This window comes from Gorilla gorilla, chromosome 10 (assembly GCF_029281585.2).
Source record: "Gorilla gorilla gorilla isolate KB3781 chromosome 10, NHGRI_mGorGor1-v2.1_pri, whole genome shotgun sequence".
Lineage (NCBI taxonomy): Eukaryota > Metazoa > Chordata > Mammalia > Primates > Hominidae > Gorilla > Gorilla gorilla.
Genome location: NC_073234.2, coordinates 36,622,872 through 36,645,018, shown reverse-complemented (window position 1 = coordinate 36,645,018; position 22,147 = coordinate 36,622,872). Strand labels below are relative to the sequence as shown.

At 41.6% G+C, this 22,147-nt stretch overlaps 1 protein-coding gene and 1 non-coding gene across 3 annotated transcripts in view; both read right to left on the bottom strand.

Annotated features, from left to right (window-relative positions):
• Nucleotides 1-20,098, bottom strand: part of GNS (glucosamine (N-acetyl)-6-sulfatase) — a 48,368-nt gene extending 28,270 nt beyond the window's left edge. The window contains exons 1-7 of one of the 2 annotated variants that reach the window (XM_063693847.1): nt 17,111-20,098; nt 14,704-14,799; nt 10,726-10,785; nt 5,753-5,959; nt 3,692-3,757; nt 2,854-2,952; nt 1,187-1,354 (exon numbers count right to left, since the gene is read on the bottom strand). In XM_063693847.1, coding sequence (XP_063549917.1) covers nt 1,187-1,354; nt 2,854-2,952; nt 3,692-3,757; nt 5,753-5,959; nt 10,726-10,785; nt 14,704-14,799; nt 17,111-17,302 — 888 coding nt within the window. In that variant the 5' untranslated portion in view covers nt 17,303-20,098. The remainder of the gene's footprint in view (nt 1-1,186; nt 1,355-2,853; nt 2,953-3,691; nt 3,758-5,752; nt 5,960-10,725; nt 10,786-14,703; nt 14,800-17,110) is intronic. The other variant, XM_004053502.4, reaches the window with a different exon arrangement.
• Nucleotides 18,887-18,992, bottom strand: LOC115930364 (small nucleolar RNA U13). The gene has a single exon (XR_004066999.2). It is a non-coding gene; the product is annotated as a small nucleolar RNA U13 (small nucleolar RNA).
• Nucleotides 20,099-22,147: the final 2,049 nt, after the last annotated feature.

Here is a 22,147-nt window from a genome sequence, read left to right as displayed (position 1 = left end):
AATGGTCCTATTTTACTATTTTTTAATTTATTTTATTTTATTTTATTTTATCTTATCTCATCTCATCTTATTTTATTTTATTTTATTTTGATGGAGTCTTGCACTGTTTCCCAGGCTGGAGTGCAGTGGTGCGATCTCGGCTCACGGCAAGCTCCGCCTCCCAGGTTCACGCCATTCTCCTGCCTCAGCCTCCCGAGTAGCTGGGAGTACAGGTGTCCACCACGCCCGGCTAATTTTTTGTACTTGTAGTAGAGACGGGGTTTCAGTGTGTTAGCCAGGATGGTCTCAATCTCCTGACCTCGTGATTTGCCCGCCTTGGCCTCCCAAAGTGCTGGGATTACAGGCATGAGCCACTGCGCCCGGCCAGTCCTCTAATTTAAAACACAGTTCATTCAGCTTTGAAACTGTATTTAGCAAGCACATGCCTATAATGTGCCAGGCAATATGCTAATTGTTTCTATGTACTTGAATTCATACAGTAGTTCCATGAGGGATCAAGAGCTCCCACTTCACATGAAAAAATGAAGTTAAGCATTGTGCTCATAGTCTGTACTGAGCTAGAAAGTGGTAGTACTGAGTTTGACTTTATGACTCATTCTTTCTATAACCTTACAAGCAATTACAATTTCTGGATAACAAACCTGAGGCAATGCAGGCCTTCTGTCTTTGAACCAGGGAACTGTCTATACACCGAGCCAAGGGAAGTATAAGTAATTGGCACATGAGGCAAATATATGGGTTGTTGCGGCTCTTAATCATGTCACCTCGTTCATTTTTCCATTCAACTTCCCTTTCCAACCATATTGCTCTGTGCCACCCCTTCTTCCCATGCCTCAAAGGCTAGTGAGGGCCACCAGGAGGCTGGTGCAGTCCCGGCTATGCCAGGAGGGAGGAGAGTCAGCACAGAGGTTACCAGGAGAGCCTGAGTGATATTCCTGAAAATTGGGAAAGATGGCATTCTTTACCATTCCCTGTCAACTCTCCAGCTGCTCACTGGATGTGTAGCAGGAACTTTATCTGTACTTGCAATGCAAGTTTATAATATCGGTTGTACTAGGGACAGATGCAATTACCTTTAAAATATTGTGAAGAAAAACCCACTACATGGCTCAAAGGCTTCCTGACAAGTATATCATATAGTTAATGATACTTAGTATGGCTGAATACAAGTGGTGGGGGAAGCTACCGTTCCATGGATGTTGAAGTTCTTGTTTCTTGGTGCAAAGACATTCTGGAAAGCCTTCTGGTACTGAGGTGCAGCTGTCCAAGGCGAATGAGGCGCTGGAGTGGCGATCATCATGAAGAAGGGCTCAAAGTTGGACTTGTAGTCCAGAAAGTCCAAGGAGACATTAGCCTGACACATAAAAAGATTTGTCATCTCCTACCTTACCCAACAGATGAGTATTTCATAGATAAATGTCTTCTGGTGAGCAGACAGTACAGGGTCTTACTAGCTTTTAAGCAATCTTAGCACATGATCTTATGTCATAGCCATTTGCAAGCATATTGTTGGAACAAATATATTTGCTTTTTAGGCAATACTTTAAAAACTGAGAAGCATACCAACATAAGAAGGCAATTAAGATCTTGATGACTTTTTATGACCTAGAAATCATGTCTCCCACAAAGAAGGAAACAGTAACTTGGATATTTTAGTATTAACTTACACTAATGGAGATTATGGTATCTACATGTGATGCCTTAAAGAATGTAAAAAGAGAGTCAACTTAAAACAGTGGGAAAGGTAGATTAAGTTACCTTAACCTTATGAAAATATGTAGAAAGTAGATGTCATAAATTATGCACTGAAGTAGCTAAGTGAATAATATTAGATTCAAATACATTCCACTAGGGTTTTAATACATGGACTTAGTTTTGCCTTTGCTTATCAGGAGATACTTTAGGAAAATGAAAGCATGCTACATACATGTTGTTTTTCATTGTTCTGAAGTAGTTTCATGTATTCCCAACACTAACTCAACAGATACTGACTGTATCTATCTCCTATAATCCCTCCATCCACCTTTCACTCCAGTCCTATCAGCTTCCTTGTGGTTTCTCAAATATGCCAGGTACACTCCTGCCTCAGGGCCCTCCTACTTACTGTTCCCTGACTCTGTAGCACTCTTCCCCCTGATATGCACAGCTCATTCTCACCTACTTCAGGTTTCTGCTTAAATGTTATCTAAGTAACCTCATACCCTAACTTATTTCTCTAACTGATCACCAGCTAATGATGCAACACATAAGACTGTGTGTGTTTGTGTGTGTAAACAAAATTAACTTCCACAGAATCAGGGACTTTGCTTCATTTGCTGTTGAACACTGGCTACACTAGGTGCTCAACTATTGAGAGAATATATAATACTATTGAAGACTGTCATTAGAAACGCCTCAGAATAGGAAAGTCCCAATTTCACCTGCTTTCAGTAATTTTTATATGTAAATACCCAATGCCCAAATAAATCGAGTATCCCTATCTCTCCATCCTCATAATGGGGCCTGTGAAGCTGCCATCTTGTAGCTTGTGAGTAAAACCGGGGTCAAGAGTAGGTACACTTACAAAGTAAAACCTCTACAAAGTAATCTCTGTAGTCGAAGAGATTAACCTTTGGAAAAGGGATTTGTTGCTGGAATTTCAAGAGCATTAGATCTGAGCCTGGCTTATACACAAAGAAAACACCCTGAGGAGTTTGTAATCAGCTGGAAATACTCTTGGGCAGTTAGACCAAGTTACTGTGCATTTATATTACCCAACACAAACAAATAAGATTATAGGTTTTCTAGGCAGAGTCTTCAATCAAATGTGAGCCAACCCTGTAAGGACAGAGCTACAGAGCTTCTGCAACTCACCAAAACATCTGTCAGGTAGTCCACACTATAGTTTTCACCATGCTTCCGTGCCTTCCCATTGATAGACAGGGTGTAATTATAATACTTAGAATTCTTTTCCTATTAAAAAGAGGAAAGTCAAATTTGTTATGAGGTCAGTGCACAAAGTGGAAGTCTGAATCCGTGCTGGGCTAAACTATACTCTGAGCAGTGATAAGACATTAAAAAGATAATTACTCAAGTCAATACTGAATTGGATTTTTTGACTAGGGTTTTATTAAAGACAAGCATAGTTTCAATTATGCATTCTAGTTTAAAAGCCAGAAGTAGATCCGGTAGAAAAGCAAACTATTTTGCTAAACCTTGTACAATGCAGGAAAAACATCCCAGAAAGGAGTGACTCACAAGTCAATAGACTTTTTTTTTTTTTTTTTTAAAGAGACAGAGTCTCTCTTTGTTGCCCAGACTGGAATGCAGTGGCACAATCACAGCTCACTGCAGCCTCAAATTCCTGGGCTCAAGTGATCTTCTTACCTCAGCCTCCCGAGTAGCTGGGACTACAGGCACACGCCACCACACCCAGCTAATTTTAAAATTTTTTGTTGAAATGGGGTCTCGCCATTTTGCCCAGGCTGGTCTCGAACTCCTGAACTCAAGAGATCCTCCTGTCTCTGCCTCCCAAAGTGTTGGGATTCTAGGCATGAGCCACTACACCTGGCCACAAGTCAATAAATTTTAAGGTTTTTAAAATGACTAATTGTAAAAGCAAATAAAGTTATGTCAATATCAGAGCTAAATTAAACATATTCTGCATCTGTAGGGCTGCATAAAATTGTCACAGACTTCAATAATCACTCACCAAGGCATACCAGTAACTCCAACCCAGAGGAACGTGTTCTAGTCCACCTGCATCTGGGGCTCCGTACTGAAAAGCAAAACAAGTAGGGACAATTACAAGTCCTTAGATATGACCAGACCAGAAAGAAACAGGAAATTTTACAATCTTTTTAGACCAGTGCCTGAAACATAGTAGGTACCTAATTTCCCCAAATAGACACTAGTCAAAAATAAACTCTAATAATCCTAGGAACTTCTAAAGCAGGAGCTGGCAAACTACAGCCAGTGAGCCAAATCTGGCCTGATGACTTTTGTATGAACAGCAAGCTAAGAATTTAACAATTTTAAAATACAAAAGTTAATCAAAATAAGAATATTTTGTGAAATGTGACAATTACATAAAATTCAAATTTTAACAGCGATAAAGAGTTTTATTGGAACACAGCCACATTCATTTACATACTGCAGTGTCTGTGGCTGCTTTCACGCTACAGTGGCAGAGCTGAATAGTAGCAACAGAGACATATGGCCTGCAAGGCCTGAAATGTTTACTATCTGACCCACTACAGAAAAAGTCCACACAGCCTACCCCACACAGCCTATTCATGGGGTGAATGCTGAGCTGCTGATACCACAGACTGAATAGTCCAACTGACCCTAAGCAGTTCAAATAATCAGACTATAAGCTATTGACTTATTATACGTTGAACATCCCAAATCTGAAAATCCAAAACTTTTTGAGTGCCAACACGACACTCAAAGGAAATGTTCACTGGAGCACTTCAGATTTTCAGATTTGGACTGTTCAACCAGTAAGTATCATGCAAATATTTCAAAATCCAAAAAATCTGAAACGCAAAATACTTCTGCTCCGAAGCATTTTGGATAAGGGATAATCTGTATTTCAGTTGCCCTGCAGATGAAACCCACTTTTAGAGCTCGATTTATCTGATGAGATGAATAAAATAAAGAAACCACAGAATTATCCCACTTTATCCTTACAAGGTTTAATGCCATCCACTTAAGGCAGAATTTAATCTCTGAAAACAAAATCTTTATACTTTAACGATCTCTCTTAATTTTATATACACATCAGATGACCTTCAATATGCAAAGTACTGTAAGCTCTCTTTATGAACCATAGCCCCAACCAAATGATCCAGTATCCACAGTTCCTATTTCTCATGATCCTTTTCAAACTGACTCATCTTCCTGTAAACTCACAAGGTTGCATATTCCCCCAGTTACTTGGGGGAGGGGAGAATTAACAGAAAATCCAGATCAGATATTAAGATCTCTAGCAACTACAGATAAAAAATATAAGTACATTTTCTCTGTCTTGAACCCCCACTTTAACTGTAAGAGCTAACCCCAAACATTCTCGAACATACTATTTCCTTTAAGCTTGGACTTTGGGTAAAAGCTAAGGCCAATGTGTGAATGTGGGCACATGGAATCCAGCCTTGACAGGTCACCACGAGGTATTCCCTCCATCCAGGTCTACAAGGCTGGTGTACCAGCTGCTGGCCATACACTTTAATGACCTGCACGACCCTGACTCTGGGTAACTAATCTCTGCACATTTTGTTGCCATGTTTCACATCAGAAAATGAATTAAGCATTAAGTTGTTATAATTCAGAAAAGATTCTAAGAAATCTGAGGAAAGATTCTAAGACGAAAAATGTCTTCAGTTAGATACTGATAACAAGGAATGGAAACAAAGATACCATGACAGCCACATGACAAACAGAATTCCTGAGGAAAAAGGGAAGACACATCAGACAGCAGCACTCTTAGGACAATTTTTAAATACATGCTCCTGGGACTACTGAAAGGAAGAACAAGTGCCCATATCATATAAATACACAAGTTCTTACCCAAATCATGTAAATATGTACGTGTACTTATATGAACATATTTACATGATATGGGTACTTGTTCTTGTTTAATGGGCAGATTCACAGAAAACAACGTATACCAAGAAATCCTTTAACATTAATTGAAATTAATAATAAAATTAACATGAATTATATTCACATTTTAAAAGCCATTATAAAAAAAGAAGCAGATCATTCAACATACCTCATTTAAATATTTCCCTGCAAAAAAGGTCTGATAACCACACATTGATCTGAGAATTGCTGGGAAAGTATTTGGTTCTTGGATCTTCTGCCAGGACTTACTACTGCAGTTCCCCTCCAGAGTGTTGTTCACAACATGATGATTATGTGGGTACTTTCCTGTCAGGATACTGGCTCTGCTGGGGCAGCAGAGAGCACTTGGCACATACTACAAAGGAAAGGAAGCAAAAACGACAAAGTCACACAAGAAAGATGGACTTCTCATCATTGTTAAAGAGAGTAAAGAAAAGCTCCTTAATATTCTAACTTCAAATATGTAGTTTCTCATGGAATATATATTTTTTCTACACATGACATGCTTCAGGGCTGCTTTAAATCATAGTGGAGACATTAAAGCAGACAGAACAAACTGAGAGAACGGATTTCTTTCTCAAGTGGCTTCTTTCTGCAGGATAACGGTAATTCTAGTCTCATCTGCCACAGAGATAGTTGCTTTTTTTTTTTCTTTTGAGGCGAGCTCTCACTCTGTCACCCAGACTGGAGTGCACTGGCACAAGCACAGCTCACTGCAGCCTCGACCTCCTGGCGCAAGTGATTCCCACCTCAGCCTCCCAAACAGCTTGGAGTACAGGTGTGTGCCACCACTCCTGGCCTTTTTTTTTTTTTTTTCCATTTTTTTATTTGTAGAGATAACGTTCTTCCTGTGTTGTCCAGACTTGTCTCAAACTCCTGGATTCAAGTGATCCTTCCACCTTGGCCTCCCTAAGTGCTGGGATTACAGGTGTGAGCCACTGCACCCAGCCAGAAATAATATTTATATACAGGGGGCACAGCATGGTGAGAGACGGGTCTTAACCAAAGACAAAGAATACTACTTGGATCTAATTGAGACACAGTGGTTCATTTGCAGGCTGATCTGCAGCTTTACACATTTCCTATATCATTTTATACACTGGACACAGACTTTTTTCCCTACTGTAATTATATTTCCATTAGCTACTGTCAGCAACAGATTTTCCCCATTCTACCCAATCATATTGGTACACATCACCAAGCCACTTCACAGAAAGGTAATACTAGCTTATACTTGGACCAGCAGGGAAGGAATGGGCATTTGAGCACACACTCATGCAAAAATTGGGTATTATCCTTTCAGTATTAGCAAGTTTTTTTGCCTTTCAAATTTGATTTGGCATTTTTATTTTTATTTATTTATTTTTTTGAGATGGAGTCTCGCTCTGTCGCCCAGGCTGGAGTGCAGTGGCGCGATCTTGGCTCACTGCAAGCTCCGCCTCCCGGGTTCACACCATTCTCTTGCCTCAGCCTCCCAAGTAGCTGGGACTACAGGCACCCGCCACCATGCCTGGCTAATTTTTTGTATTTTTAGTAGAGATGGGGTTTCACCGTGTTAGCCAGAATGGTCTCGATCTCCTGACCTCATGATCCGCCTGCCTCGGCCTCCCAAAGTGCTGGGATTACAGGCGTGAGCCACTGCGCCCGGCCTTGATTTGGCATTTTTTTTTTTTTTTTTTTGAGACACATTCTCGCTCTGTTGCCCAGGCTGGAGTGCAGTGGCGCGATCTTAGCTCACTGCAAGCTCCGCCTCCTGGGTTCACGCCATTCTCCTGCCTCAGCCTCCCAAGTAGCTGGGACTACAGGTGCCCGCCACCACACCCGGCTAAATTTTTGTAGTTTTAGTAGAGACGGGGTTTCACAGTGTTAGCCAGCATGGTCTCGATCTCCTGACCTCGTGATCCACCCGCCTTGGCCTCCCAAAGTGCTGGGATTATAGGCGTGAGCCACCGTGCCCAGCCGATTTGGCATTTTTAAATAATGGTGAGGAGGAACATTCTCCACATGTACTGACTGACTGTGTTTATGTGAACGGTTTGTTCATATGCTTTGCTCATTTTTTTCCTCCAGGGCTGTTGGCCTCTTGTTACATAAGATTTAAGTTAAGGAAGAATTCAGTCATGTTACAAATACTTCCCATTTTTACTTTTGCCTTTTAATTTTATTAGATGTTTGACTTCTTAAGTTTAAATTGGCAACTCTTAACTCTTTCTCTTTTTGTTTTCTGATCAATTTTATGGCCAGTACACAGTTTATCTTAATATTACATTTTAGCATCTAGTAAAGCAATTTTTTTTTTTTTTTTTGAGACAGGGTCTTACTCTGTCACCGAGGATGGAGTACAGTGGTGCGATCTCAGCTCACTGCAACCTCCGCAACCTCAGGGTTAAGCAATCCTCCCACCCCAACTTCCCAAAGTAGATGGGACTACAGACGTGCACCACCATGCCTCTGTTTTTGTTGCTGTTGTTGTTTTGAGATGGAGTTTCGCTCTTGTCACCCAGGCTGGAGTGCAGTGGCACAGTCTTGGCTCACTGCAACCTCTACCTCCTGGGTTCAAGCAATTCTAATGCCTCAGCCTCCCAAGTAGCTGGGCTTATAGGTGCTCGCCACCATGCCCGGCTAATTTTTTGTATTTTTGGTAGAGATGGGGTTTCATCATGTTGGGTAGGCTGGTCTCGAACTCCTGACCTCAGGTGATCTGTCCACCTCAGCCTCCCAACGTGCTGAGATTACAGGTGTGAGCCACCATGCCTGGCCCAATGCCCAGGTATTTTTAAGTATTTTTAGTAGATATAGGCTCTTGCCATGTTGCCCAGGCTGGTCTCAAACTCCTGAGCTCAAGCAATCCACCTGCCTCAGCCTCCTAACATGCTGGGATTACAAGCATGAGCCACTGTAATTTTTTTAAAAAATTACTTTGATTATTCTCATCTATTTATTATTCCAGATAACTTTTGGAATCACTTGAGTCTCAAATAATCTTGTCAGGATTACAACTAGAATAAACATTTTATTACATAATATTGTGTCTTAGCTGAGCACAGTGGCTCACACCTGTAATCCCAGCTATTTGGCAAGCTGAAGCAGAGGATCACTTGAGGCCAGGAGTTTGAGACCACCCTGAGCAACAGAGTGAGACCCTGTCACTAAAAAAAAGTGGAAAAAAATTGGCCAAGTGTGGTGATGCATGCCTGTAGTCCGAGTTACTTGGGAAGCTGAGGCGGGAGGATCGTCTGAGCCCAGGAGTTTCAGTTCAAGTCTTCAGTGAGCTAAGTCACTGCACTCCAACATGGGCGGTAGAGTGAGACCCTGTCTCAAAAAAGAAAAGAAAGAAAGAAAGAAAGAAATGTATATAAAATAATGTGCATATCTACATATCAAATATTTTTTATCTTACCACTCGCATCATTTTGTAAAATACATAGGTCATAGCCATTTCTGGCCCCAACCAGTTACTCTTAGAGAGTTTATAAATTATGAATGAGGCTGGGCATGGTCGCTCACACCTGTAATCCTAGCACTTTGGGAGACTGAGATGGAAGGATCACTTGAGCTCAGGAGTTCCAGACCAGCCTGGGCTACATAGTGAGTGAGACCTTTTCTCTATCTTTATATAGAATAAAAAGAAATAATTATGAATGAGATATTTTGTCTCCCGCCTTCTATTTTTCTAACTGATTACATGGAAGAAAGTTATTAATTTTTATTTTTTCATTTTTATCTTGCTGAATTCTAGTGATTTTAAAGGGTTTTCAATAATTCTCCTGTGTTTCTTAGAAAATCCAAACAAGCAGAAATAATTTTTCCAATATTTTTACCTCTTATTTCCATAAGACTTATGGCTATGACTAGACAGTCGGAACAACATTAAATGGAGCACTGTTTCATCCCTAACAGCAATGCCCTGAGTCTTTTACCTTATGTATTTGAAATAGGCATCATAGTCAGGATGTATTCTTATGATAGCTTATTACCAGGAAAGGATGCTAAAATTTCAGAGTACTTTCTCGTATCTATTGGGAAGAACATTCAATTTTCCTTCTTTCACTTACTTGTATCATGTTGGTAGACATATAATAACCAACATCATGTAGTATTTACTATAAGAAGTCAGGCATTGGCTGGGTGCGGTAGCTCATGCCTGTAATCCCAGCACTTTGGGAGGCCGAGGCGGGCAGATCACTTGAGGTCAGGAGTTCAAGACCAGCCTGGCTAACATGGTGAAACCCCATCTCTACTGAAAATACAAAAAATTAGCAGGGCATGGTGGTGGGTGCCTGTAATCTCAGCTACCCAGAAGGCTGAGGCAGGAGAACTGCTTGATCCCCAGAGGCGGAGGTTGCAGTGAGTCGAGATTGCGCCACTCAAAAAAAAAAAAAAAAAAAAGAAAGAAAAGAAAAAATAAGTCAGGCACCGATAGAAGTGCTCTACGCCTATTAACTCAACCTCACAACAACTCTGAAGAAGATTTTGGTACTCCCTTTTATAAATGGGGAGGAAGAGGGCCAGAGAGGTTAAATAGTTTGTCCAAGGTCACACTGCTAGAAAAGAGGCAGAGAGGGTGTTCCAGACTAGGCAGTCTGGCTCCAGAGTCTGAGCACTTAAACATAACACTATGCTACTGTTCAAGGGATTTCCTGATAGTAGGCTACCCTTACATTCCTAGACTACCATTCACTTGGTTACGTACATGGTTCTTGAAAATGAATTGCTAATACTTTATTTTGAATTTCTGCATCTATATTTATGGGGTGTGTGTGTTGCTATTTGTCAGTTTTGGCTATTAGGGTTAATTGGGTTTTTACCAAGGAAAAGTTTACACAGCATACATATTCCTTGATTTTTTATAATCCATTTTCAAACCTCAAATGGTGAGGTTTAAAATAAAATTCTCTAGTTCTGAGACTGGCTTAGAAATATCTGCAATTAATCTTCAATTGATAAGAGGTAATATTTCAATTAAAAGAGTTTATATCACATTAAATAAATCCTTCCTTCAGATCAGGCATTTAACAAGGAAAAAACCACATAGATCATACCAGATTCCCGAGAAGAGAGTATCTTCTTAGAATACAAACACAGTTAAATTAACAAAATTGAATTAGCTTTCAAACTTACAGCACTGGAAAAAGTCATCCCCATCTCTCCGATGAGAGCTTTGGTTTTCTTTAGTGGTGTCTGTAAAAGTAAGTAATTATCCATTAAACAATTTCTTCCAGTAAATTGAGACACACAGCCCAGAATTCCTGTTTTGTTACATCTTACTCAATCTTTTATTCCCAAATGGTCAGCTCTAAGCAACAGCTAAAGAGAGTCCTGTATGATTCTAGAGACAAGTTTGGTTCCGGCCAGCTCCATCCTGTATAAAAGTGCAGGAGGTCAAAATGCTTGCAGGAAGGGAAAGTTCAGTTGATGGCAATAACATCTTTGTGCCCTTATTAGTCATCAGCGCCCAAATAAGGCAGATAGGGCAGACCTATCTCCATGAATTAATCTTTAGAAGTAGGATGTGGGAAATGATATAAAGGGAGCCTTCCGCCCTATAGAACAGAAGTAAGACAACAGTTGGATTCTGAAAGCCAGACAAGGCCCCAGGACTCAGAGACTGATTCAAACCTCACACACTCAGTGGTGGAGGCCAGACACACACTGTTCAACTACCAACTACTGTTGTCTGCATAGACCCACAAGCACCTCAGGATAAGGACTTGAACCAGGTGGCAAGCAGGGGTACACAGAACACTCACTGTCAGGCAAAAGGCTACTCAGAAACTATTTTATGTCCTGCTTTTCATCTTTTGTTCAAAATCTAAGATCCTTACAAGTACAGAGAACAATTAACTTCCCTCTAGAGTGAGGACAAAAGTATGAAGACAGTCATTTAAATACGAATAAGAGGAACACTAATATTCTTCAGATTCCAGACAGCAAAAAGCACCATTGAAGAGGTCATTTTAGTTGTAATATAGGTCAGTTCACGATGGTTCTGAGATACCTTTGAAACCTAAGACCATATTGAATGCAGTTTTAAGTATATTTTGTTGTGCAATAATTCCTTAAAGATCGCTAATCTAAATACATAAGTAGGTTAACAGGAGCCTCATTTTCAATAATGTATAAATGACTTTTCCCCATTGTTTTATATAAATACAAAACCTACGGAATCCATAAACTCAAAAGGATGAGGATTCTAACTTATCCAAAAAAAGCTCTGATAATTTCATGAGTAGATCCAGAAGAGGCTGCCAAGAGACGCTAGAGAAGCAGAAGATCTTCGCCAGCCTTCCGAAGCAAGGTCGTCAGCCATACTCTCCTCAAAGCATCACTGGGTACCATCCTCAGGAAAAGAATACTGGGCTTCATGAGACATTGGTTTGATAAAACACCTGAGTTACTGTGAGGACATCTGAAGGTGAAATGAGGATTCAAAGAGTAAGTGGAGAAAAGGACCAGAGTTGACTGTATGGGACTTAATTGTCAAACTGTCTGATAAATATGTAAAACTATGAAAGAATATCTGATTTACAGTAAGACTGTGTAATAACATTTATTAAACACAACATGTGCCAGGCATTAATCTAGGCAGTGGTGGACAGAAGATAGATGGTCCTTGCCCTCATGATCTCTGCACTCTTGGGGACTTAAAACAACTAACAGGTAAACAATCAGTCATTTCAGGTGGTGGTAAGTGCTATGAAGAGAATAAACCAGGATGATGTGATTACAGCTGGTGGGAAGAAAGGGGAACTACTTTAGATGGGTGGTCAGAAAAGGCCTCTCAGGAGGTAACTTCAGTACGGAGAGCCATGCGATGAGGAGTCAGTCATGCAAAAATTCAGAAGATGTTTCAGGCTGGGTATATAGCAAGTACAAGGGCTGCCAGAGGAAGGAGAGAGGCACCTGGGAGGAAACAGAGAAGCCAGTGTGGTGATGGAAGCAGCTTAGGGAGGAAAAGGGAGAGTGAGGTAAGATGAGGTCAGAGAGGCAGGCAGGAGCCAGTGATGCAGGGCCATATAGGAATTTAGACTTTAGGCCCGGTGCAGTGGCTCACATCTGTTATCCCAGCACTTTAGAAGGCAGAGGCAGGAGGACTGCTTGAGGCCAAGAGTTTGAGACCAGTCAGGGCAACACAGCAAGACCCTGGCTCTACAAAAAATATAAAAATTAGCTGGGCATGGTAGTGCATGCCCATAGTCCCAGCTACTTGGGAGGCTGAGGTGGGAGGATTGCTTGTGCCCAGAAGTTCGAGGCTGCAGTGAGCTATGACTGCACCACTGCAATCTAGCCTAGGCAAGAAGAGTGAGACCTTGTCTCCAAAAAAAAAAAGTTTTTATTAACTGTCATCTTTATACTGCTAACTATAGTACAAAAGACAACCATAATCCGTGCTTAATTGAAAAAGTCCCAAACAAGAAACCACACTACTCAAAATGTGTCATGTGTCTCTATGCTAATTAGAATGTAAAATGAATCCTTAAGATCTAAGCAAAGACAATGGCTGGTCAAGTTAAGGCCATGCAACAGTCTTTAAGCAGCAGCCAACTTCATGCCTTCATGTGGGCAAACATGTTACTCTACTCACCCCAAGCAGAATCCTTTTCATTAAAACCCTAAAGAATCATTTACTTTCCTGGTTCCATGCACAGTTGCTCTGAAACGACAATTCTGATAATTCTGTGGCTAACAATGGAAATTGTTTTGCTTTCAATGAAGCAATGACATATTTATTCTCACACCTGTAATCCCACCACTTTGGGAGGCTGAAGTGGGCGGATCACTTGAGGTCAAGAGTTCAAGATCAGCCTGGCCAACACGGTGAAATCCCGTCTCTACTAGAAATACAAAAATTAGCCGGGCGTGGTGGTGGGTGCCTGTAAACCCAGCTACTTGGGAGGCTGAGACAGGGGAATCGCTTGAACTCAGGAGGCGGAGGTTGCAGTGGGCCGAGATCGCGCCACTGCACTCCAGCCTGGGTGCAGAGCAAGACTCCAACTCAACAACAACAACAAAAAAAAAAAAAAAAAAAAAAAAAATTATTCTTCCCCTACCTTTCATCATAGTTTCTTCTTTCACTTGCCTGCAGTTTTGGCCAAATGTCACTTTTCTTAGAGTAAATGATTTTTTTTTTTTTTTTTGAGACGGAGTCTTGCTCTGTCACCCAGGCTAGAGTGCGGTGGCACCATCTCAGCTCACTGCAACCTCCACCTCCTGGGTTCAAGTGATTCTCTCACCTCAGCCTCCCGAGTAGCTGGGACTACAGGCACGCGCCACCATGCCCGGCCAATTTTCGTATTTTAGGGTTTCACCATGCTGGTCCTGAACTCCTGACCTCGTGATCTGTCCACCTCAGCCTCCCAAAGTGCTAGGATTACAGGTGTGAGCCACCGCGCCTGGCCGTGAATTATTTTTAAAAGAGCAGCTTATGCTTCTGTGAAGAACAGTGTGTCCACCACACTATAATGATGTTTAAGTAAAATCAAGAAAGTGATAAGAACAGTGTCCTGGCAAAATAAAAAATAAAAACAGAGTCCCACAGATACCTGGAACAAATACAATGAAATGTTAAAGACGATGCTACTATATAAAAGAGCATTTCAAAGATGCCTGAAAAATTCCACTATAAATCTAAATCATGTTGTAAATGCTATATACAATCCTTTGACCTGAGTGAGTTTGATGGGGGTTAACCACTGTTTATTTTGCCAACTATGGCAGCAATCTGTAATCTTTTTTAGGTTAGAGCTCTTTCCACAAAAATGAAGATATTATACACAAAGTTTTACATGTAAATTAAGGAATTCCATGATGTCACTGGCATCCCCGAATGTCACCTGCAGACTCTCTGACCTATGGTGTGATTATGCTGGTGTGGGTATGTGGAATGAAATCTGATTATTATCACAGTATTCTAGAATAGGAGAAAAAGCATGGTGATCTGAGGTCATAAGATACCCAGGCTTTGTCCAATATTAGCTATATGAAATTAGTCATGTCACTTAACCACCTTCCAGTTTTAGTTTCCTTTTAAGATAAGGATACTATGTACAGCAGAGGACTCCTGTGATGACTGAAGCACAAGTATAAAAATCCTCATACTCTGCTCGGCTCCAAGTAAGTTCTCAAATGCTCTTGTCTTAGCTCTTCCCCTTGGAGTCCTGTTTGACAATTAGTGGTAGAATATTCTGAAAAAGCCTAGAAGAGAAGCCAGAATTCTTGAGTTTGGAACATTAAGTTTGACTTATGCCCTCCACTCAATTTTGGTACCTCTCTCCAGTAGAAACACTTATTAAAAAAAAGAATCTGGGCCGAGACAGTGGCTCATGCCTGTAATCCCAGCACTTTGGGAGGCTGAGGTCCAGGAGTTCAAGAGTTCAGGAGTTCAAGAGTTACTTGAGTCCAGGAGTTCAAGACTGACTTGGGCAACATGGAGAAATCCTGTCTCTACAAAATATTTAAAAATTAGCTGGACATAGTGACATGTGCCTGTAGTTCCAGCTACTAGGGAGACTGAGGCATGAGGACTGCTTGAGACTAGGAGTTCAAGGCTGCAATGAGCTTTGATTGTACCACTGCACTCCAGCCTGGATGACAGAGCAAGACCCTGACTCAAAAAATCTGCTGCTGGCTTAACGAAGCAAATTGGATTAACATACTAAAAGGAAGAGACCTCAAATACACACAGACTACAGCCGTGGTTTATAAGAATTGAAGAAACAATTCTGAATACCTTATATTTAAGTAATCAATTTTGTTTTCAACACTTAAAAAAGCCTGACCTTTTGACTGAGTACTTAAGTCACTGCTAGAGAAGGCTTGCTTTTTCTGGACAAAACACTCTTCAAGGACACAGTTTTTTTTTTTCTTTTTAATAAAAAAGGAATTTTGTGAGCAGACAAGTAAGTGCAGTAGTTGGAAGAGTAGTGAACCTAAAGTGTAGGAGGAAAATTAAATTAAGACTGATGTCAACATGGCTTGGTAGAAACTAACAGACAATGAAGCATATATGGCAGGAAGAAATGTGTAGTCAAAATGGAAGCCTCTTAAAACATCAGCTATAAAAGACTCTCAAGCTCTTGAGCATCAACCTAAGAAATATATTTTACAACTCGGGAAGAAAGAGAGATAGATAATGATTACCTTTATCAAGTGTAACACACACACACTCACACACATGGACCTTTTCTATTCTATTCTATTCCAGAGGAAATAAAAAATGTTGGTAGTTACTCACTAAACTGATTTCACAACTCACTCAAGGGTTGGGACCAGAGGTTTGAAGGACACTGAGCTAGGGTGTGTAACTACACAAGAAAAGTTAGGAACGTCTTGCCTGGAGTATTTCATAGTCTCAGCATTCAGCTGAAAGCAAAAAGAGAACTGAAACGAAGAAAGCAATAAAGCATTTGGTTTTAAAGCGAAGAGAGGAATGCTGAACCCAGGGTCAGAGGACTCTGCCTCAACTACTCATGTCTTGGGCAAGTTGCTTTCTGGGCCTCCATGGGGAAGGGGTTGGAGTGGATGTTTCCAAAGGTCACACATTCCATAATTCTGCAATACACAAGCAAAATTAACTCTGGAAAAAAATGAAGTCTTGTGACAACACCCATTAGATAGAAAATGAAACACTGACAGTCTAATGCAACAGTCAGGTGTTCAATCACACTAATTGAATTTTCTTGATTCTTGTGAGGCAACACACACCCTCAATAGTTCGACGGTCGGCCTACCAGATTAGTTCACTTCAGGCCTTTTTTCTTTTCTTTTTTTTTTTTTTGAGACGGAGTCTCGCTCTGTCGCCAAGCTGGAATGCAGTTGCTCACTGCAACTTCCGCCTCCCGGGTTCAAGCGATTCTCCTTCCTCAGCCTCCCAAGTAGCTGGGACTACAGCTGCGAGCCACCACGCCCAGCTAGAATTATTGTATTTCTAGTAGAGACGGGGTTTCACCATGTTGGCCAGGATGGTCTCGATCTCTTGACCTTCTGATCCGCCCGCCTCGGCCTCCCAAAGTTCTGGGATTACATGACTGAGACACTGCGCCCGGCCCAGGCTTATTTTTATTGACATCAGATACAGACATTGTATACAGGCACAAACGTGGAGGTGGTCTAGGTCCCTCATAAAGGGGACTGGACTTGTCTGTGATCCTCTAATCCAAAAGAAAAACAATCAGGCCTTGAGTGCTCTTAGACAGCACCTGATCCTCATTGGTTCAACCCATCCTCCACTGGTCTCCACATGTTTATCTTGGGATATTAACGTAAACTCCACAGCAGTACGGTCCAGACTAGAAGCTCCCTGTGCTGTACGCATGTGCCTCAATCCAGAAAGGAAAAGAGTATTGCAGTCCCTTACACCGGCATAAAGGGCCTCAGGTGGGAAAACCAAACCTATCCAAGGATAAGACAGCCAGTTTGGGGAGGGGGGTGGGGACCGGGAAAGAGAGCAACAAACCGGGGAGTCAGCCCGAGAGATAGAGGGGCGGGGCAGAAACAGAAGAGTTACCATGCCGCCGAGCACTTCGTCCTGGTCGTCCGTGAGGAGCAGCACCACGTTGGGCCTCCGGGTTCCCGCCGCCACCCCGAAGACCCCCAGGCAGCCGCCCAGCACCAGCAGTAGCAGCGCTGGGCTGCAGGAGGGCAGGTGGCGGGGGCTGCCCCGCCGGAGCCGACCTGGGGCTAGAGGCAGGAGCCGCATAGCGGACAGGCTCCGGGGTGACCCCGGGACGGGACCGGACGGAGGGACGCACAGGTATGAAGGGCGAGAGGCCGACCAGCCGAAGGAATAAAAAGCCGTGCCTTGAAGGCCGGTGGCTGGGGTCAGACGTTTTCTCCCTAGGCGCGATCACGTGAGCCGGGGACAGGGGGCGGAGCACGCTGCGCGGTCACGTGACGGCCGGCGTGTGGTGGGGGGGCCGCGGACTGGCGCAGCCGGGAGGGAGGCATCAGGCAGTGGCGGAAAAGGGGCGGAGAACCGGAAAAAAGGGCGGAGAACCGGAAAAAAGGGCGGAGAACCGGAGAAAAGGGCGGAGAACTGGGAAAAGGTCAAGACCTGTACGTACCTCTAGCGCAGGCTCGGGTTGCGTTCTGGTAGGACGTGTTTCTGAGTGCTTGGTGGAAAGATTTAAATGGGGGGAAGAGAAGATGAAAAGCAGGAAAGAGTTGGCAAATACTAACCAACCGATTAAGGAAGAGAAAGGAGGACTGTACGTAACAGATATTATCATCAGCTGGTGAGGAAAGTGGACTCTACCATATTTAATCCCCAAGTCGACGGGCACTTATTCAAGGCCCGGATGTTTAATCGTTTTTAATTTTCTCTACAACTTGTGAGATAAATCTTAACATTCTCATTTGGCTCAGACATTAAATTCGGAACTGGTTAGCTTTCTTAACTCCAAAGCCTGATTATGTTCTGCTTTCCTCAGCAGACATCGTAGTTTCAAACAATTTAGGGATGTCCTGGCAGCTTTACCCTAATGGTTATCCTAATGGTCCTTGGTGACTTTTTAAACACCCTCTTGGAACATGTTGGAGGATGTGCAGATCGAACAAAAATCTTGAAACGTGGTCATCCAACTGTGTTATTAAGTAATCTTTAGCGGGGAATAGCCCTTGAAACTAGCTCCAGATATTTCTGTGGTCGCTCTGGAACAATTAGACTTTGCCCCTCTCCTCTCACCGCCCACCGTGGGCGCGGTGGCTCACGCTTGTAATCCCAGCACTTTGGGAGGCGGGTGGATCACCTGAGGTCAGGAGTTTTAGACCAGCCTGGCCAACATGGGGAAACCCCGTCTCTACTAAAATACAAAAATTAGCTGGGCGTGGTGGCAGGCGCCTGTAATCCCAGCTACTCGGGAGGCTGAGGCACGAGAATCGCTTGAACCCGGGAGGCGGAGCTTGCAGTGAGCCACTGCACTCTGGCTTCGGGGACAGAGCGAGACTCTTGTCTCAAAACAAACAAACAAACAAAAAATCACAGAGATCTTCCTGGCAAGGTGAACTGTCAAGTCATATCCCCAGACCGATATAACAAGGTATACCTCCTTGCTGGTAAAAGTATTTTCTCTTGAGTTGAACTGTTTGCCAAGAAGAGTCTCTTAAAACTCGTGAAAACTATTCCAGAACTTAAAGTATTAAAAAAAAAAAAAAAAACTCGTGAATATACTATAAGGTAAAAATAATGATGGAAACACTTTGAAACCTCATGTATACAAGGATAGGGCTTATGCAAAAAAAAAAAAAAAAAAAAAAGAATTACCTTTATTACTTTGTTTTTTTCACACAGAGGGGTAATGTGCGGAGTCCTAACAAGGTTTGAGGTAGGGGTGGTAACTCACACAATAGCATGAAAACCCAATCATCAGGCTTATGAACCACAAAAGGATCTTAATACTTTTTTTTTTATGTAAGCCTACAGAAGGCAAAAGAAGCTTTAAAAAAACTGAAGTAGTTTTTCTGCAAGAAACAATTATGCCGGAAATATGGTCAGAGCAGTTCCTAGACAACCAGAATACTTGGTTACAGCCTTGGCCTAGGCCAATTTTTCAAGCTGGTTAGAATAACTAATCCTTATGTATTCAGGTTTCAAGACTTCCAGGAAGACTTTCTTGCACAAAAAAATAACCTATTTCATCTGTATCGAAGCCCCAAATTGTAAAATTGTTTCTTTTCTATTTTTTTCAAGGTTAGATTATAAACTATTTGAGGCCAGAAATTGTGTAATTAGTTGCCCACTTTGTTCAGGATGCTGCTGTCAGAGGCGATTGAACCAGAGCAACTCCATCTTGAAAAGGGGCTGAGTAAAATAAGGCTGAGGCCTGCTGTGCTGCATTCCCAGATGGTTATGCATTCTAAGTCACAGGATGAGATAGGAGGTCATAAAAATACAAGATACAAGATGCATATCATAAAGACCTTACTGATGAAACAGGTAGCAGTAAAGAAGCCGACTAAAACCCACCAAAACCAAGATGGTGATGAAAGTGACCTCTGGTCGTCCTCACTGCTAAATTCCCACCAGCGCCATGACAGTTTACAAATGCCATGGGAATGTCAGGAAGGTACCCTCTCTGGTCTAAAAAGGGGAGGCATGAATAATCCATCCCTTGTTTAGCATATCATCAAGAAATAACCATAAAAATGGGCAACGAGTAGCCCTCGGGCTGCTCTGCCTATGGAGTAGCCATTCTTTTATTCCTCTACCTTCTTAATAAACTTGCTTTCACTTTACTCTATGGTCTTGTCCTGAATTCTTCCTTGCTCGAGATCCAAGAACCCTTTCTTGGTGTCTGGATCAGGACCCCTTTCCGATAACACTGCTACACTAGTGCTGAAGAGACATTGTCCCTCGTTCATGGAATTTGCAGTCTAATGGCAGAGAGATGGACAATCTAATCTTGTATATGATTACAAATAGACATGCTATGAAGGAAAAGTAAAGGGTGCAATGAGCATTTCAGGTGGTGGGAGGCTGACTTAGTCTAAGGTGCCCTGAGGAAGTGATCTTTGAGTGAAATCTGAAGTTTGAGTAGGAGATAATTTGTTAATGGAGTATTGGGGTAGTGGAATGTCTCCTAAGCACAGAGTACAGCATATGCAAAGGTTCTGAGCTGGTGCATTGCAATAACTAAAAGAAGCCAGTGTGGTTAGAGCAGAGGGAGAGAGGTGGTGAGGACCCAGATCCTATTTTAAGGACTTGGGTTTTTATAGTAAGGCTAATTGGAAATTACTGGAAGAATATAAGAGAAATATAATCATACATGAACTTTTAGAAGATCCTTTAGACTGTGGCATGAAGAACAGATTGGAAGAGGACAAGCATGGGTGAGGGTAGACCAATTAGGTGGAGAGAAAAGTGGATAACAGGGACAGATTCAAATTTTGTGGGGCCTGAAGTTTATGTGCATTTGGCGAGTGGAGGCTCCTTAAGAAAAAGAATAACAATTTTAGATACAAAAGTAGGTACACAACTGAATATGTATTTAGACTAAAACAAAATACAACGTTATAAATTTTTAAGAGTTGAAAAATATTACAAATAATGCAAAAATTTAAAGTAACATATTTTTATTAAGTAACTGCCAGGCATACTTCTTCATACTTTTTTCCCCTTACATTATATGGCTATGTACTCTTTAATCATCTCTTCATATGATGTTAGTTTATAATATTTTCTAAAGAGAATAGAAAGATAATTTAGTTTTTTCTCTAGTGTGTTTGATCAGTATTTGCTTTTTATTGGTGATAATTCAGAAAAGTTATTTTTCACCTGCTCAGTTCATTATTGGTTTTATATATATGTTTAGTATTTTTGTCAAATTTCAGAAAACTCTATCAAATATCCTCGTAACATAGGCATTTCGTGACATTCTGCATTTTATTTTATTTTATTTTTTGAGATGGAGTCTTGATCTGTCTGCGCTCTTGGCTCACTGCAACCTCCACCTCCCAGGTTCAAGCGATTCTCCTGCCTCAGCCTCCTGAGTAGCTGGGATTACAGGCATGCGTCACTATGCCTGGCTAATTTTTGTATTTTTAGTAGAGATGGGGTTTTGCCATGTTGGCCAGGCTGGTCTCGAACTCCTGACTTCAGGTGATCTACCCGCCTCAGCTTCCCAAAGTGCTGGGATTATAGGCGTGAGTTTTATGTTATCTTCCTCATGCTAGTGTGAGATCAAATCGAAAGAAATTTGAATATTTTTCAATGAGTTTATATAATTCACAAGTTGTCAATTTAATAGTCTATTTGTTACTTTCATTTGCAATTTATCTCTTCCTCTTTCCAGCTTTATTGAGATATAATTGACGACAAAATTATGTATATTTAAGGTGTACAACATGATGTTTTCATATACGTATAGAGTGTGAAATGATTATTCTTTTCCTCTTAATGAATTACTGTTTTTCTTATGATTGAAACTTTTTTTTGTTACTCTTTACTTCTTAATGTCAGGATAATTTCTCTTTACTTTCTCATTCATCTTTATCACTTTGGTTTTGTATCCTATTAATTTTTTTTTTTTTTTTTTGAGACAGAGTCTTGCTCTGTCACCAGGCTAGAGTGCAGTGGCATGATCTCGGCTCACTACAACCTTCACCTCTCAGGTTCAAGCAATTCTCCTGCCTCAGGCTCCCAAGTAGCTGGGATTACAGGTGTACACCACCACACTCAGCTAATTTTTGTATTTTTAGTAGAGACAGGGTTTCACCATATTGGTCTGGTCTCGAACTCCTGACCTCAGGCTGGTCTTGAACTCCTGACCTCAGGTGATCCACCCACCTTGGCCTCCCAAGGTGCTGGGATTACAGGCGTGAGCCACCACGCCCAGCCTAGCCAAGTTGTTTTTTAAAGAGCATGCAGCCCTTTTTCCTAATCATTATAATAGCTGTGTTAACAGATGACTGATTGTAAATGCTGTTTAACCACAGGTTAAAATAACAATCTTGTTTTGCTTTGTTGAATAATGTCTCAGATGTTTTCAGTTGGCTAAAAATATTTAAAAATTGCTCGTAGGTTTTCCTATTAGAAAGCAGTGCCCAA